General features: G+C 42.4%; 1 protein-coding gene across 2 annotated transcripts in view; it reads right to left on the bottom strand.

Moving 5' to 3' along the window:
* The window catches only part of SHCBP1 (SHC binding and spindle associated 1), a 43,891-nt gene extending 32,035 nt beyond the window's left edge, over positions 1-11,856 (bottom strand). Inside the window, exons 1-4 of one of the 2 annotated variants that reach the window (XM_003819787.6) lie at positions 11,728-11,856; positions 8,674-8,841; positions 8,094-8,209; positions 6,399-6,607 (exon numbers count right to left, since the gene is read on the bottom strand). In XM_003819787.6, coding sequence (XP_003819835.1) covers positions 6,399-6,607; positions 8,094-8,209; positions 8,674-8,841; positions 11,728-11,830 — 596 coding nt within the window. In that variant the 5' untranslated portion in view covers positions 11,831-11,856. The remainder of the gene's footprint in view (positions 1-6,398; positions 6,608-8,093; positions 8,210-8,673; positions 8,842-11,727) is intronic. The other variant, XM_063597980.1, reaches the window with a different exon arrangement.
* Between the last annotated feature and the right edge of the window lie 1,499 nt (positions 11,857-13,355).

Below are 13,355 nucleotides of genomic sequence, written 5' to 3' on the forward strand. Positions count from 1 at the left end.
CTCTGCCTCCCGGGTTCGAGCAATTCTCCTGCCTCAGCCTCCTGAGTAGCTGGGATTACAGGCAACCGCCACCACGCCTGGCTTATTTTTGTACTTTTAGTAGAGAGGCATTTTGCCATGTTGGCCAGGCTGGTCTTGAACTCCTGACCTTAGGTGATCTCCCCTGCCTCAGTCTCCCAAAGTGCTGGGATTACAGGCATGAGCCACCATGCCCAGCTGTATCCATATTTTTTTAAAGCTCTCCAAGTGATTTAACAAATTTATTATGGAAAATCCTAAACATATACAACAACAGAGAAAATAGTATGATGAATACCATGTATCATGAGGCAGCTTCAACAATTACCAACTCACAGTCTTATTTCATCTCTGCCTCACCCAGGCACCCTCTGCTCTCCTCCCCCACCATCTTGATATTGGATTTTTTTTTTTTCAGATGGAGTTTTGCTCTTGTTGCCCAGGCTGGAGTGCAACGGTGCGATCTCGTCTCACTGGAACCTCCAGCTCCTGGGTTCAAGTAATTCTCCTGCCTCAGCCTCCCTAGTAGCTCAGATTACAGGCACCCGCCACCACGCCCAGCTAATTTTTTATATTTTTCGTAGAGATAGGGTTTCACTATGTTGGCCAGGCTGGTCTCAAACTGACCTCAGGCAACCCACCCACTTCAGTCTCCCAAATATACTGGATTATTTTGAACCAATCTCACACACATCAAATCATTCACAAATTTTTAGTATGTATCTCTAAAATAAATCTTTATACCAAAAGTTTTAATTCCTTAATATTACCAAATATCCAGTGTTCAAATTCCCCTAATTGTCTCCTGCTGCTCTTTCACAGTTGACTTGTTCCAATCAGGCACCAAATGAGGGTCCGCTTCTGCCCTTGACTGACACATTTCTTAAATCGCTGTTAGCCTACACATTACCTCTCCCTCTTTTTTCCCTTGCAATTTATTGACTAATTTCCCCCACTCTAAATTTTGGTGATTACATCCCCATGGGGTCAATTTTTTTTTTTTTTTTTTTTTTTTTTTTGAGACAGTGTGGTGCTCTGTTGCCCAGGATGGAGTGCAGTAGTAGCATGACCTCGGCTCACTGCAGCCTCCGCCTCCTGGGTTCAAGCGATTCTCCTGCCTCAGCCTCCCGAGTAGCTGGGATTACAGGCACGCGCTACCACGCCCTGCTAATTTTTGTATTTTCAGTAGAGATGGGGTTTCGCCATGTTGCCTAGGCTGATCTCAAACTCCTGGGCTAAAATGATCCGCCCACCTTGGCCTCCCAGAGTGCTACAATTACAGGTGCACCCAGTCCCCATAGGTCATTTAACATGTACTTTATGTTATTTCTAGTAAACCGACAGTAAGATCTACAGACCTGCAGGCCTTCAGGAAGGATTTTTTGCAAGAATACTTCAAGGGAGGTGTAATGTACTTCAGTCAAGAAGCAGGAAGAGCAGAGCCTCATTCCTGGCCAAAGCCACTGTCTGTGTGGAGTATGTACATTTTTCCCATGTCCGCATGGGTTTTCTCCAGGTACTCTGATTTCCTCCCACATCCCAAAGATGCGCGCATGAGGTGAATTCTGTGTCTACCTTGTCTGAGTGTGGGTGTGTGAGTGCACTCTGTGATGAAATGGGCTCCTGTCCACAGCTGGTTCCTGCCTTGCACTCTGAACTACGGGAATAGGCTTTGGCCACCTGCAACCCTGAACTGGAATAAGCAGGTTGGAAAGTGAATGAATACAAATTACTGTCAAACAAAAATTCATAAAGTATACAATAATCATACAAATGCACAACAATGAATGCTGTGGCATGAAATCGCTCAGTGAGCCCACTATGTTTGTCATTGTTTTGAAGTGGGTGATGGCAGGAGGTGCTCCTTATAATTTCTGCTTTGCAAACATTTATTCCTTGATTTACTCATCACCACAATGACCACTGTCACTCACTGTTTCACCAAAAATTGGAAATTGGGTCAATAATTATCTTGTTTGCATTAATATTTCTTAATGTATATATAGTTCACATTTATTTCAATGTTTAAGATTAGAATTGTTTGGGGTCTTTATTTAGAAGTTTGATGATGTTTTCATGACCAGAAATATGCTGTAGAAACTTTAACTTTTGTTTATATCAGTCAGCCTATGGTAAAATTGGTTTCATTAACATCACAGTTTCTAAGAACCTACCAACAACAGTAACTGAGGACTTTATTACAATGCCTGGCCATGTCTTTTTGTGAGGTTCAGATTGATCAACAGATACAGGTTGTCAACCTGATCCACCCTCTATAAAGTTCTCTTTCCCTAATGGTTGCAGCAGTCATCGATGTTCACTGTCTAGAACCTTTATTTCATTAGTGGTTACAAAATACTGATATTCTATCACTTTCTTCATGTATTGGTTGGAATACTTTTATAAAGAAATTCCTCAGGTGATTCCAAAGTGGTTCCAAGGTTGATTAGGGAAAAAACAGTAGATGGCCTAGGACTGATCCCTGGGTAACTCTGACATTCTAAAGTTTGAGCATGAGAGGAAAAGCTGGCCAAGATGACTGAGAAAGCAAGCCAGTAAGACACCAGCTGAACAGTGGTGTCCCAGAAGCTGAGGAGAGGGTGTGAAGAAGATGGGAATGATCAAATACCTAGAATGTCAAGACGTTAAGCAAGATGAGATCAGAGGCAGGATGAGATCAGTGAAATGTTGACTGAATACAAGAACATGGAAGTCTTTGAGCATAATTTGAGAGATGAGGTCAGGGTAGAAGTGTTACTGAGACACCAGGAAGTATAGACTGTGATTATATATAACTCTTTCAAGAAGTTCTGCTGTGAAAAGGAAGCACTGAAAATGAAACCAGCCATCTCCTAATTATTGTAGATTGGGCTGTTAGTCCCTTCACCCTCTAGTGGAGTCTTTTGTTGTTGTTGTTGTTGTTGTAATGAACTTAAGCATGCCTCTACACAACTGAAAAAACCTCTGCTGGCTCCCTTTTAGCCCTCAAAAAGAAGTCCTGAACGTGGTACTATAAATAGATTCATAATCTGGCCCTATTGCGCCTCTCCTGCCTCAGAGCCGTTGTACATAAACTCTCAATTTCACAAGCTCTTTCAAACCTCCATGTAACTTGTTAGTCAAGCTGCCAGAAGTGCCTTCCACCTTTTCCACCTGGTAAGCTTACAGTTCTATTCCATGACTCGGCTCCAATATCATCCTCACCAGTACCATGCCAAGCATTTACACATCATTCCCTTCTGTACCTCCCGCAGTGTTGATTCTTTCAAGCCAGAAATGTGGAAGTCAGCCTTGACTTCTCTCACCTCACTTACATCTTCTCATCTCTGATATCCACTCGACCACCAAGTCCAGCCATTGTACTTTCTCAGTAAGCCTCCATCTGTCCTCTCTATATCCCCACTCTAGTCCTCTCTCTTGCCTCTTAACTGGTCTCCCAATTCCATCTCCCACCATTTGTTTTCTACACAAAAGCCACAATGAACCCCTGAAAACACAAAGCAGCACTTTAGGGGACTGAGGTGGGAGGACTGCTTGAGCCCAGGAGTTCAAGACCAGCTTGGGCAACACAACGAGACCCCCATCTCTACAGAAAAATGTTGTTAAAAAACTAGCTGGCTAGTGGTGGCACATGCCTATAATCCCAGCTGATCCAGAGGCTGAGGCAAGAGGATGCCTTGAGCCCCACAGTTCGAGCCTGCATTGAACCACATGATTGCACCACTGTACTCCAGCCTAGGCAACAGAATAAGACCGTGTTTCCAAAAAAACAAAAACACAAAACACAAAACTAGTCATATTTGCCCAAGAATAAAAATCCTTCAGTGGCTTCCCACTGCTCTTAAAGACAAAAATGACTAACCAGCTAACAAAGCCCCGCACTGTCTGGCCCCTGCCAGCCTCTCTAATCTCATTTCCTAGGTCTCTCCCAGCACTGTCTGTGTTCCAGCCATGCTGGCCTTTCAGCTCCTTAAACACACTGAGCTCCCAAATCTTTTCCCTTCCCCACCCCTGCCTCCCCTTTCACCCAGCTAACCCAAGTTCAAATGTCATTATTCCAGGAAATAACCCTAGAACAGCAACTTGACCTAATCTTAGGACACTCTGTAATTCATCACAGCACTCACTGCTATTTCCAATCATGCAGACATCTGTGCGTGATTATTTCATCAAGGCTCATCTCCCACCTTTAGACTGACAGCTCCCTGATGATGGTGTGTCTCATGCACCAGACATACCCCATCCTTGACTAAGGACCTGGCACTCAAATATTCATTGAATCAACGAACAAATGAAATCCCTCATAATTTGACCTTCACTGGGCACTGATCCAAATCTCAGCCCTCAAAATGAAGTGTAAATTTAACCAGGCTCCTCCTCAAATAATACTACCAAATAATATTCCAGATACTTATTTTTCCACAAACTTCTATGCCCATAGAGATTAGCTCCCTGATTCCTAATTTCCTAAACTTATCAGTTATCACTTTATCTTCAAATGCTTCAATTGACAGATTTTTTTTAATGAGAAAAATAGAAGGGGGTTATTTTGGTTCTGGACAGAAACCGGTTCTTTAGATTTCATTCTGCTTGGCCCAATACTGAACATCTAGGGTTAAATGTTCTTGCATACAATTAGAAACTGTCCGTAAGATGTTGGCAGCAGGGCCTGAAACACTCTGCTTCTTTGCAGAGCATTCGAGTTAAGCTCAGCAAAACCACGTTAACTCACTAATGGTATAGAAAATGGAAAGTACTTTTTATACTACAAAACACCAAGCAATATTATTTACATTATGGTCATTATATATTGCTCAGTCTTCTAGTTCCTGAAGGACTATGGGTCTATTTTTAAATAGCTACAAGTAAGCCTTCTTTGGTGGAAGATCCAAAATAACTATCTATATCAGGAACTATCCAATAAAAGATTGATCTGAAATTGTTGAAATCATACCCACTGATCCAGGTATGGGCTTTCTTTCCCAAGGAAGGGACAAGGGGTCCACTTGTGCAGTGGAAATAACTATGGCAAAAAAGACTCACAGGCAGGAATACATCCCCTAAGGATCCTAGAAGCAGCCTAAGCAAACACTTGCTTTGACCAGACATATGCTTGAAAAAAATGTGTATTCATCTTTTAGCAGTACACACACCATGGTATATAACCTTCTTCACTGTCTTTCTCTTCTTCTACTTTCTATACTCTTGTATTGAAATATACCAACCATAAGCCTTAACATCCACAACTTTTAAGTCAGTTTATAAATATATACAAACCCAATTAAGAATCCCCTACTTTTGTTAACATTTGTGAAAACCAAGTAAAAGATAAACAGGAATTCTTTATACACTTGACCCTTGAAGAACACAGGTCTGAATTTTGTGGGGTCCACTGATAATTTACACTGAGTGTGCCAGCCTCTCCTGCCTCCCTTTCCACCTCTCCTCCACCTGTTTTGCCTCTGCCGCCCCTGAGGCAGCAAGACCAATCCTTCTTCTTCCTCTTCCTCCTCTGGTGAAGATGATGAGGATAAAGACCTTTATGATGATCCACTTCCACTTAATGAGTAGTAAATACATTTTCTCTTCCTTATGAATTTCTTAACATTTCCTTTTTTCTAGCACTTTATTATAAGATAATACACATAACATAGAAAATATGTCCTAATCAACTATTTATGTTAATGGTAAGGCTTCTTTTCTGGTCAACAGTAAGTTATTAGTAGTTAAGTTTTGGGGGAGTCAAATGTTATACTCAGATTTTTGACTATGTAGGGGTGGGGGGAGATAGGCACCCCTAACCCCCACATCATTCAAGAGTCAACTACACTAGTTTTGTCAGCTTTTCTATAAGTTTGAAATTATCATAAAATGATTTAAAACATTTTTAGACCAGGTGCACGGTGGGTCACACCTGTAATCCCAGCACTTTGGAAGGCCAAGGCAGGTGGATCACCTGAGGTCAAGAGTTCGAGACTGACCTGGCCAACATAGTGAAACCTCATCTCTACTAAAAATACAAAAATTAGCGGGACATGGTGGTGCACACCTGTAATCCCAGCTACTCAAGAGGCTGAGGCAGGAGAATTGCTTGAACCCAGGAGGCGGAGGTTGCAATGAGCCAAGATCATGCCACTGCACTCCAGCCTGGACAACAGAGCAAGACTATGTCTCAAAATTAAAAAATAAAAAAAAAGATTTAAAACATTTTTAATTTTTTTTAATTTAAAAAAGATTATCCTATCTTTGGATATTTTTAAATATTGCAATGACCAAGTTTACAGTTGAGTTTTAAATCTGGGTCTAACACAGACCAGAATTACTTCATTTCATCCAAAGTTTCTGGCCACAAGGTTATTTTGCTCAACTTCTTTTCCTACCTGACATGCTCAATTGCAAGGGCTGTCTGGTCATACACTCCTGAATCATCAAAAACCACCCACAGCTCCTGCAGGGGCAACCGATGCTCCTTCAGATCAAGGAGCTCCTTCATGCACTCCATGGTAAAAGTGCTCACTTGAGAGTCACAGAGGTATGGTTCAGCAAGCCTCACCACTGCCTTCAAGGCTGCAAAGTCCACATCTGTGACCTGAAATTTAAAATAATGTGACTTAACACATGGAAATCAAAATGAAGATACACCTATAAGACACTACTGACAACCTGATTTTTTTAAAAGCATACAACATGGGTTGTATATATATATATATGTATATAATATAAAGGATGAACAAGACAGGCTGCCTCTTACCCTCATGGAGCTTACACTGTAATCAGGGAGATCAACAAACACAATGATAACCAGTAGGTGACAGAGAATAACTAGCAGGGGTGGGGATCTTGTTCTGCTGAGATGGCCAAGGAAGTCAGCTCTGAGCCAGGCTGAGGAGGATGAGAAGGAAGCGGCCATCTGAAGAGCTGGGAAAGCACAGAAGGCCTGTGGCAGAGACAGGCTTGGCAGCTGGAGGAGCGGAAAGGCAGTCCTTCTTGCTGGAGCCAAAGGGAGGAAATGGAGGAGGGGGGAGGTGTGCAGTGGAGCAGCAAGATATGAGGTGAGAAAGAGAGGCAACAGACCAGGACATGAAGGACATCTGAAGGAGCTTGGATTTTACGTGTTTTCTATACAATGAGAAGCCATAAAGCCAACACTAAGCCCTTGGTAAAGACAATGCTTTAGGAGTTTTAAGCAGAGAAATGGCATGCTTCTGTTTTAAAACAATGACTTTCATTGTTTTCGGAGAACTGATTGGCAGGGGGGGCACTTATCATAACCAAATGAATAGGCCTGAACTTCAACCAAAAAATATTAGCACAATCCAAAATTTTAAAACTCACAAGCAATAGCTGCAATCCACTGCCTTGTACATAATCACTGTAGTATGTGATGCCATTTTCTAAGGGAGCTGCAGCAACAACTTGTATTCACACTCCCTGGTTTGACATTTTAGTTTACTAGGGCTTTTTGTGGTCAGTTAACAAACACTGAGAAAAATTCAAAGCTGTAATTAGAATGCAAATGTAATCTAAAAGGCCTAGTGAGAAGAAGAATAAGACTGTTTTTACATTCTGCAATGGGACACACTGTCAAGAGATTAACCACATATAAACAAATTTGCTAGGCAAAAACTGGGCTAGTTTAAAAATGCCTCTTAGCAGAGGTTGCAGTGAGCCAAGATCGTCCCACTGCACTCCAGCCTGAGCAACACAGTGAGACTTCATCTTAAAATAAATAAATAAATAAAAATGCCTGTTAGGTTTGAGCTGCTTAACGAATTACAATTAAGAAGTTAAACACTTTTTTGAAACCATTAACTTCATAATTAGGCCTAATTTTTTAAGTGATCTCAAGTACCTTCTTTTAATTAATTTGAACCAGTTTAATTCCCTGGTAACAACTCCTCAGTTGCCTTTAAAATTTGCAGAACACTTCCTACAACATGGCAATTAGATGTGAAAAACATGCTATTTGAATCAGCTCATAAACTTTAATTAAAAATAAGCACTTTGGATATAACAGTCTGAAGTAAAGTGCTTAAAGCTAGAGACAAAGGTCTCAACAACAAAATTAACCTTACCTCAACCAGCACCTTGAACACATTAGTGTGCCAGACTGCCCGCCATCCAGATGGCTCAAGGACCTTCTCCAAGAACTCAGCTGTGAATTCCTGTACCTCAGAGGCCTTGCAGTCAGCTACAAACAAATTAAACACAGGAACAATTGAGAATGCATAAAGCAGAGGGAAGTTAATAAATCCACTTAAATCCACTTTCTCAGAAACAACTGGCAATCTGAGGGACTGAAATAGATAATCTACTTGTAAACTAAAAAGATAAAAGATGCAAAAAACCAGCCAGGCAGTGGCTCATGCCTATAATCCCAGCACTTTGGGAGGCCGAGGCAGGCAGATCACCTGAGGTTGGGAGTTCAAGACCAGCCTGACGAAAATGGAGAAACCCCGTCTCTAGTAAAAATACAAAATTATCTGGTGGTATGGCGCATGCCTGTAATCCCAGCTACTAGGGAGGCTGAGGCAGGAGAATCGCTTGAACCTGGGAGGCGGAGGTTGCGGTGAGCCAAGATCACACCATCGCACTCCGGCCTGGACAACAAGAGCGAAACTCCATCTCAAAAAAAAAAGCAAAAAACCTACTCACCTAAAATGTAATCTTGATAGGCTCTGAATCGCTCATAGAACAAAAGTTGATTTGTTTGGAAAATTTCTGGGAAAAAGGTTTTTCCTTCTGGCATAAAACTTTGTAAACTAGAACCTGGTTTATCACGGTAGCTACAATCACTGCATGAATCTTCATCTTGGAACAAACCTAAAAAAAAAAAGCAAAAATAAGCAAGCTCCAGTGCCTTATTTGAATGCTTCTATTTTCATATCCTTGCATAGAAATCCCAAACAAAATACAAACAAGAATTTGAATATGAATAGTCTACTTACCTCTACCATTGTGAGAAGAAACTAGTTTTCCAAACTTAAAAATATTTCAAAATCCAAATTCTACTTCAAAACAATAAGAGCTTAAGATCTTTCACAGTTAGATTTTTGTTGTTGTTCTGTGAGGTTTTGGGGAGAAGTAGAAGGCTGTTTTTATTTTTGTTTTAGAAACGGTCTCACTCTGTCACCTAGGCTGGAGTGCAGTCAGTGGTGCGATCATAGCTCACCGCAACCTCAAACTCCTGGACTCAAGCTACCCTCCTGTCTCAGCCTCCTGAGTAACTAGGACTACAGACATGCACCACCACATCCAGCTGGAAGACAGTTGATTTTTAATTCAGTGGAAATCACTCAAGATCTCCTACAAAGCATACAGCCTGTGATTTATACTACAGTTAGCGAGTGATAATAATCAAGTATCTTAGTTATTTATTTTCCAAAGCAATTACATAAAGCTCCTTTAAGAAAGGGAGCTGACTTCCTCTCAGATGGGTTAAACCCTCCCTTTACTTCCTACAATATCAGTCTGTCAATCGCCCCTCAGTAAACAGGGACGAGAGTCTTAATAATCCATAAGGTTTACTTCAGTAAGGTTATTAGATTCCTCCTCACTAATTTCAATGACTGTGTCTAAGGAAAAGATTAGAAAATGCAAATCACATTAGGTTTGGGCTGTATATAATGTTTCATAAGGTATGATTCAGCCAGTGGCATATCTAATTCTATGTAATGTTTTTAATAAATGAAACAACTACTAAATAAGCAATGCTAAAAAGGGTAGCATTTAGAATGTAGAGTAGTCTCCAGAAGTGGTTTCAGGGAAGGTATCTGAGCTGTTAGCAGATACCTTTTTTCTCCCTCCCCCTTGATTTTCTCCTTCCCTTTCCCCCTTCCTTCCATTTCTTTGTCCCTGTTCAGGCCACCAGAAGTACTTGACCCACAGATGACCAAAGTGTACTCAAGGGTCTACTGCTCACAAACACTGATGCACATGAACCTTAGAAGGCATCAGTACCTTACTGGTTATGTGACAATGCCTCAGCTTCCTCACCTATAAAGGGAAGATAATAGTACATCTACTTCAATTAAGAAGATTAATTGTTAATAATTTACAACAGTGCCTATTACGTAATGTATATGTTTGTTAAAGAAATAGTAGTACTTCAGCACCATTCTTTTTTTTTCCAGCACCATTCTTTATAGCTTTATGGAGGTATAATTAACATATAGAAGTTATATACATTTAAAGTGTATAACATGATGGCCAGGCGCGGTGGCTCACACCTGTAATCTCAGCACTTTGGGAGGCCGAGATGGGCGGATCACCTGAGGTTAGGAGCTCGACACCAGCCTGGCCAACAGGGTGAAACCCCGTCTCTACTAAAAATACAAAAATTAGCTGGGTGTGGTGGCGGGCGCCTATAATCCCAGCTACTTGGGAGGCTGAGGCAGGAGAATCATTTGAACCCGGGAGGCAGAGGTTGCAGTGAGCTGACATTGTATGCCACTGCACTCCAGCCTGGGCAACAGAGTGAGACTCTGCCTCAAAAAAAATAAAATAAAATAAAAAATAAAGTGTGTAACATGATGTTTTGATATACCTATACATTATGAAATGATTACCACAGTAAATTGAATTAATATTTCCATCACCTCGCATAGTTACCTTTTGTGTGTGTGTGGTGTGAACACTTATGATCTACTCTGTTAGCAAATTTCAAGTACAAAATTTGCATCGCATTGCACCATCACGTCATTGCCTATTAATACTGTAATAATAATACAGTATTATTAACTATAGTCACCATGCTGTATGTACATCAGATCCCCAGAACTATTCACACTGCATAACTGAAACTTTGGACCCTTTGCCCAGCATCTCCCCATTCCCCCAACCCACTGGCAACTACCACTCTACTCTCTTTCTGAAACTTCCTCTTTTTTAGATTCCCAATATAAGCGATGTCATGCAGTATTTATTTTTGCAGCCACTTTAAAAACTTCATTTCACTTCAACTTCACCACAAGTACAACCATTGGCATAGTCTTCCAGATGGGAAAACTGAAGCCAAGTGACTTTTGCCACTCGGAGAGGTGGGTTAATAGTGGAATTGTCACACTTATGTTTTCTCACTTTGTTGGGACTCTCTGCTACACAATACAACCGAAAGTGTTAACGTAAAAACATGAACCAGCTTAAAATATCAGAAACAAAAATAGTAATGAAACTCTATGAGGAGGAAGAAAGGGCAGAGAACTAGGAGACCCCGGTTCTATTTCTGGACTCCGGCCCAAGTTGGCGCTCCTCACTTTGGACACGTCACTACCCTCCGTGCACAGGACAGCCATCTAGGCCAAGGGTTCAAGCTTTTCTCTTCTTCGGAAAAGGAAGTGTGGTTCGTGATCTCCTTTGAGATGCAGATGAAAAAATGGCCCCTTGAGCAACAGTAAATGCACAGTTCCCGCAAAACCCATCCAGATTGGGAATTCCTGGCCCAATCCAGCTCCCTCCAATCTCGGGGCGGGCTGAGGCCAGAGAGTGCAGGGAGAGGGGAAGATGCGGATAGGGAAGAGAGGGAGTCCCCCACCCCTGGGTACCGCCCGACTTTGAGGTCCCGTCACTGGGTCCCGGCCGCGCACCGCCGTTCCCGCCACCTTGGACAGACGGGTCCGGAAGGCCCGCGACCCAGGCGCCCTCCTAGGGTCCCGACGCCCCAGGCCTCCGCTCAGAGGCGGCTCCTCGGCCCCGGCATGGAGAGCTCACCTTTCTCCAGAGACGCCAGCTCCTGCTCCACCGCCCAGCCCGTGCGCTCCGGCGCCATGGCCGCTGCCTCCAGACCGCCGCCCGTCAGCGACCCGTCAGCCATTTCAAATTTCCGCGGACGGCAGCCCAGGCAACGACGTGATGACGCAGGCTCTGCTGATTTGATAGTCGGGCCGAGGCCGTGGACCAATTAGAGTCCGGCCCCGCTCCAGCCCCCACCAACACTGCCGCCTCGCCCCAGGCTGACAGCTGTTCTTGTTCAAGTGCCCGGCCTTTGCTTTTCTGGGATGAACTTGAGGAAAGTCGAATTGGGATATAATTTGGAATGATTTTCGAAAAAAACGAACGAGCAATGCCTGGAAATGAGATATAGTGGAAAAGTCACTGGGTTGAGAGTCAAAAAACATAGTATTTAAACTTACCTGGGCTATTCCTAGTGGTATTGCCTTGGGCAAGTCATTTCACCTCCCACAAGCACAACTTCAACTGAAAAGGATGCTGGCCTACGTGGGCCCAAAACTTTCACCACCAAGCACCAGTCTCTCTCTGTCTTTCAATACACACACATACACACACACACACACAGAGAGAGAGAGAGAGAGAGAGAGAGAGACAGCATATTTTCAAAGAATGTCAAATTAAATTTAGTAAGTAAATTTGTTAATTTGCATTAATCAAAGACAACTATAATCTCCATCATAATGGCTAACATTTACTGCATATTGTGTGCAAGATACCCTCCTGCATGCGTTACCTGGATTGTTCTGTTTAATCTTCACAACGATCCTATGAGACGGGAGCTATTACTATACCCATTTTACAAATGAGCAAATGGAGTCACTAAGAAGTTAAGTCACTTCTCCAATCTAACCCAGCAAAGCCAGGATGTGAAACCAGTCAGACTCCATGAAGAAGCCTTTTAATGTCTCTGGCAGGCCATCACTACTAGAATGATGAGGTCAGCCCAAGATAGCCCAGGTAACCAGGACACCAAGTGGGATGCGTCCACAGGGGACCAAGAGCCTGGTCATGACAGTTCGTCTGTGCAGTCTTAATGCGGGGAAACATTTCCACTTATTGCTTTGAAGAAACACCTTGGGCTAAAGTCTCTCGGATCCCTTACAGCTGAAATAAAATGGAGCCAGGAGGGGTGACTGGAAACCTGCACTTAATTGGGCTAACTTTTCCAGGAAGTAAGATTTCTTTGACTGTTGTTTGCAGAATCTGACCTTACATTTATTTGCTCACTGAACAAATACATATTGAGCACCATGAGGTAAAAACACAGAAAACAATAATCAAGACTATCAACAGGCCTTGAGGATGACGCTAGCTTTTTCATTATTCTCTTCTTCAACCTTGCCGCCCACAAACCTCACAAATGGCAGCATTTCTCCTCACCCATTTGCAACATCACTGGAGACAACACAGTTCTCTTCTCATCCAGTTATCAAATATTTCATCAACCATCAAGATATTACTCAAACCAGGCTAAGGCATAGTGGCTCATGCCTGTAATCCCACCACTTTAGGAGACCGAGGCAGGCGGATCACTTGAGTCCAAGAGTTTGAGACCAGCCTAGGCAACATGGTGAAACCCCATCTCTACAAAATATTTTTTTAAAAAA

This window comes from Pan paniscus, chromosome 18 (assembly GCF_029289425.2).
Source record: "Pan paniscus chromosome 18, NHGRI_mPanPan1-v2.0_pri, whole genome shotgun sequence".
NCBI classification, from domain to species: Eukaryota; Metazoa; Chordata; class Mammalia; order Primates; family Hominidae; genus Pan; species Pan paniscus.